At 45.5% G+C, this 4,991-nt stretch overlaps 1 protein-coding gene across 3 annotated transcripts; it reads right to left on the bottom strand.

Annotated features, from left to right (window-relative positions):
- Window positions 1–265: 265 nt before the first annotated feature.
- On the bottom strand, window positions 266–3,706 carry LOC125532042. 3 transcript variants are annotated; one of them, XR_007293695.1, is made up of 5 exons: window positions 3,505–3,701; window positions 3,027–3,131; window positions 2,324–2,443; window positions 2,048–2,189; window positions 266–870 (listed from the first exon to the last, which is right to left on the bottom strand). XR_007293695.1 is itself a non-coding variant. In XM_048696220.1 (5 exons), the coding sequence occupies exons 1-5, from the start codon at window positions 3,524–3,526 to the stop codon at window positions 725–727; spliced, it is 504 nt and encodes a 167-aa protein (XP_048552177.1). In that variant the 5' UTR covers window positions 3,527–3,706; the 3' UTR covers window positions 266–724. The 3 variants fall into 3 exon arrangements, 2 of the variants coding, with proteins under 2 accessions (XP_048552177.1, XP_048552175.1); XM_048696220.1 differs by having other exon boundaries at window positions 2,324–2,412; window positions 3,505–3,706; XM_048696218.1 differs by having other exon boundaries at window positions 2,324–2,412; window positions 3,027–3,706.
- Window positions 3,707–4,991: the final 1,285 nt, after the last annotated feature.

Below are 4,991 nucleotides of genomic sequence, written 5' to 3'. Positions count from 1 at the left end.
AAAACTCGCATCAGAAAGAATTGATCAGAATAACATCTTCCTTATATCAACATTTGGAAGCATACACACCATTAGCTCCAGCTACCAGGAGTAAACCATGTCCTCCCGGAGGCCATCTTCAGGTGATAATGTCTTGAAAACAAGTACATATTTTTTTTTGAGCACTGCTTATAATCACTAAAACTCGGTAGGTCAACTATCCTAAAGACACATTAATTTGATTGTTTTTAGCATGTCATCTGTTTAAAACTCGCATCAGAAAGAATTGATCAGAATAACATCTTCCTTATATCAACATTTGGAAGCATACACACCATTAGCTCCAGCTACCAGGAGTAAACCATGTCCTCCCGGAGGCCATCTTCAGGTGATAATGTCTTGAAACCAGACCAAGCCGCGATCCTCCTCCAAACTTGGCGAGCGAAACAGCTGTTCAGAAGAAGATGCTCCGCCGACTCCTTCTGCGAACCGTACATCAAACAAATCTCGCTTCCTTGCCATCCTCTCCGGATCAGCTTGTCCGCGGGCAGAATCCTCCCAAGCGACAAGGGCCAACATAATTTTTTTACTTTGTTTTCAGCCTTCCAGAAAGTTTGAGAGCAAGTGCCCAAGTATGAGCCCCAGAACATTGCCCTGTAGGTTGAGCGCGCTATATAGATTCCATCCGCTGTCCAACGTGAAGAGACGACACCTTGGCCTGTGTTTGGTATTTGCACCTCTCTGATCAACAACCACAATTTGGTGAATTCGTGAACCAACTCAGTGGTGTTGACCCGACGGAGCACAAAAATCCATTTGTTCCCCTGTAGGGCTGTGCAACCAGAGATATTCTTCCTTTTGACCTTGCAGAACAGGCTAGGTGTGACCTCCCTGCGGACATACCAAAAAGGAATCTAGAGAGTTCAGCATCCATAGCTCTAACACGTACTAATGAGGAACAGTCAAATCCCTCAGCCAAGAGAAATCATTAACCTGAATGTTTTATCTGTAACAACATAATAACATGGTGCTTATATGCAGTTTTGACACGATCATGTTTATGCCCCTAAACATTAGCCAAGTTCATGCACTTCTTATCACATATGAATAGTGGATATTCATTTTTTTTCTTCTGTAGAACTATACATGCGGATTAAAAACATAAGTATGGGGGATCTCTCTTCCTATAGAAGCATATCGCGAGGACACTAAAGAATGATGTGTGCTGGAGGCCCGATCCCCCGTCTTCAAGGCGGATCTCAAGAACAACACGATCGGGGAGCAACACGTTGATGACATGGACACGAAGGAGCTCTGTATTAATGGTCAATTAATTTGCTTGATGGATTCACTTCATTGTAAATTAGGTGCTATACTTTCCAAATAAAAATAAAAATTCAAAAATAAATTGGGAACTACTGGGTGGTAAGGGAAGACTGCAATTCATCCCCTCACTGATTTTCATACAAACTGTGTATCGTCAATTTTTGCACGGAGAAGATTCAATCATGTATGTATACGAACTAATCTGAAAGTTTCCGTGTGCGTCTTAGTATGTCATCTTTTCCAGATCAAATTATCGAGCAAAGCAACACGCTCAGCTTACAGGTAAGTGGGGAGGGAGCTAGGAAGCAAGTCAGGAGAGCAGCTGCACTAAACAGACACTAAATAACAAATTAACACGTGACCATCAGACTCCTGAACATTACATTCCTGAAAAGTGTAGCTCATCAAAAGTACGATATGGATACCGTACGACGTAGTAAGCCTGGATCCCTCATTGAATAATATAATTCTTGCAATAGACTATTTAATATGGGGTCTGCTTATTTACATCAAAAAATTGATAGCATCAATGACTCATCTAGCAAGGATTGATGAGTTAGCAGTTTTTTTTCTTTCAAAAATTCGATGCTACATTAATATCTAATAATGACTTGCATAGAATAGTAGTGCAGGAATGAAAATCAATGGAGATTGGAAGCCGGTCTACATTCCTACTTGTGTTCGTCAATGAATTGCATCAGGACGTAAACAGAGATTAGCTGCAATAGCATCGGGGTCATACCTATATCGACAGAGGAGCCAGAGTCAGAGAGTCCTACTCCGTGAGCCAGAATCATATATGTGCGCAACGGCAAAGAGGACAACAGCAGCAGCATGGCTTCGAAGCCCTCGAACTGGTGCGACGCAAATCCTGAAGGTGTAGCCTGAGGAAGGACGTAGACAGATTATTTGGACCAGGGGATACCGAGCGGACTTCAATCAAATAGTGAATCAAACAACATGTATTCATCTTCACAGAAATTATCTACTAATTTGGAAAAACTGATTATAAACGCACATGAGTGAGGAACTCTTGCTCAATTGATCTACCAGCTTCAGCATCCTCCTCTGATGCCATCTTCCATCCTTTATTCTCCTCTTTAACAGCTGTTACGTCATCCATCCTGAGACCCTCAACCTGAAGAATGCATCAAGCAAAGTTATGAGTTTCGTACATTAGACAAACTACTATAATGATGGCCTGACTAAATTAAGTTTAGTGTTTTGACAGCAACCCATACACAAAGAATTAAGAAGTTTGTGATTTATTTACAAAGTGGCGACAACACGATTTATATTAACCATAAATAGGAACTTTTTAGGTTTCGATAGGGCACCATTGAGAAGCAAGCTCGACTGCTCGAGTTCGGCAACGACTATTAATAAATTCAAAAAGCAAAGAATACTGCATCACACAAAGTGGTACTGGAACTTATCATCCACGTCTGTCAAACCGAAAATAACATTACCAATTACATATTCTAGAAACATCAGACAAAAAATTATATGATGATACTCATATTTATCAGCCAAACTTCAAATCCAAATCAGTATTCAACATTGTTGGCTATTGTGTAGTAGCATGGTTCGGTTTAGCAGCTTCAGTTCACAGGAAAAAAACTGAATCTCCTTTTGGCTACTCTGTAGTAGCATGGTTCAGTTTAGCCGTTTGACCAAAACAACTTCGAATCAGTATTGCTCAACCAGTTTGAACGACGTACCTAGAGCACGGGCGGACGTAATTTTGGCGAAGTCAGCAGTATGGAGAAATTCCGGCGAGGTTGGCAGAACGGCGAGATTCTGATGACTTTGGCACAACGGCAAGACTGCAATGTCAAGCAATGAAAGGAATAATTGGGCTAGGACTTCAGTCGATAGAGTAGATGTGTATTTGTGAGCACATCGGCCCGTGGAACGGCCAAAAGAGACCCTGTCGGAGTCCCTGCCGAACATCCCATGGCCGCAGCTAGATGTGAAATTTGTGTCCGAGAAAATTATGGGCGTAGGAAGGATTGGATCAATCAAAGAACCAAAATAGCCTCCTCCTTTGTCCCCATTCTGAGCAATACTGCCGGCAGAATCCTCTATGCTTCTCCCTCGCTCCTCTCTCTCTCTCCCCCCTCCACATCCGCTGCCCGGGACGGAACGGGAGGCGACCCCTCCTCCAAATCTAGATCGCGAGAGGCATCGGGTACAGACCTGCTGTTTCGCTTGGGCGCATCAAGCACTTGGGCTGGTGGGGGCTTGTCACCCTCGCAAGCACGCGGAGGGTCGTTAGTCCACGTAGTTCATCGAAATCGAAGGATGGCTCTATGCCGCCACCGTCGCGAAGCAAGATGCGATCTGCCTCAGCCACGAACCAGAGACAGGGGAGAGATAGGACGACCCGTGGGCCTCGCTTTTATTTGTTGGTGGGATGTTGAACCGTTTTTTGGGCTAGCAAACGTTATTTGTGGACTGCGGATTGAAGAGTGAAAACAGAAGGGACTCGTTTGCAAAATTACCGTGACGGTGAATCCGGAGACTTAATCCGTGCTTTATTATTAGGGAGAGATGTGGTCGTATGCATCGTTCTGATGCAGAGGTCGAGGAGTCCCCCCTTTTCAAAAAAACAAATTAAAATATATATTCTTGTCTTGACCAAATGAGCGTGCAAAATACAATCACCAGGGTGTCAGGTAGGGCCAGAAGACTATTTTAATTTTTTTTAAACTTCGAGACGGCCACATAGCATGGAGCCGACCCCAGCGATTTTAAGCTTACAGGCAAGGTACATGCTATCCTAGACTACTCTACACATGAAACTGCCACACGAGCGTCCGGGCTGCGCTTGGCTCTTCGCCTCTTCGGGAAATTGAACAATGATGGAGTACTACTGCACTGGAGGAGTACTACCGTACGCTTCTGGCCATCTAACACCGATTGAACTGTTGCATGTCCACCGCGTGCGGGAGGGAGAGCGTGTAGCGAAAGCTTCTCCTAGTCTTGCCAGCCACCACACTCATGGGCGAGGGAGAGACGCTCCTGCCTTTGCGTGTATGATAGGTGGGCCCGACAGGTGTGTGGCCAACCTGTCATACAGCCAAAGGCAGGTGCAGTTAAGTCTGCGAGGGAGAGGATAATCAAACTTCTCGTTGATGTACGAGTTGACGCGGCACATCAAAGCACCGCACTCGATATATTTCAATAATTTGCGTGCCGACGCGCCACGAATGCAGCAGAGATGTCCCGCCGCGCCGCGGCGGCCTGGGAAAATTTCTCGCGGGTAGGCGACGACTGTTACAGGCGCATGCAAGCGATCATCCATAGCCAGATGGATCAGATCTCCGGCTGGGCGAGGTTGCAGAACGACATAAAAGCCTCATTTGAACAGGCTACCGGCGTCATCCGGCAACTAAGGGAGGGTAATGAGAGGCTCCGGGCTGAGCACGACCTGCTGAGGGAGAAGATCGTCCGAAGTGCAGACCAGCAGGAGGAGACCAGTGCCTTGTTGAAGAGGACCGACGTCATCATCAAGAAACTTATGGACGAGAATGACATGCTCCGCAACGAGCGCCAAAGGCTGGTGGAGGAATCCGTGAATGTTCTCAAGTAGTGTCTTGAGGACACGAAAGAGCTCATCACCGCTCGCTGCGGAGACTAGTTCCCGCGGCCTGCAGCAACGCATCAAGAAAGTAGAGATCAGC

The sequence above is a fragment of the Triticum urartu genome, unplaced genomic scaffold (genome assembly GCF_003073215.2).
Source record: "Triticum urartu cultivar G1812 unplaced genomic scaffold, Tu2.1 TuUngrouped_contig_8888, whole genome shotgun sequence".
Classification (NCBI taxonomy): domain Eukaryota; kingdom Viridiplantae; phylum Streptophyta; class Magnoliopsida; order Poales; family Poaceae; genus Triticum; species Triticum urartu.
This window is presented reverse-complemented; position numbering and strand designations above follow the sequence as displayed.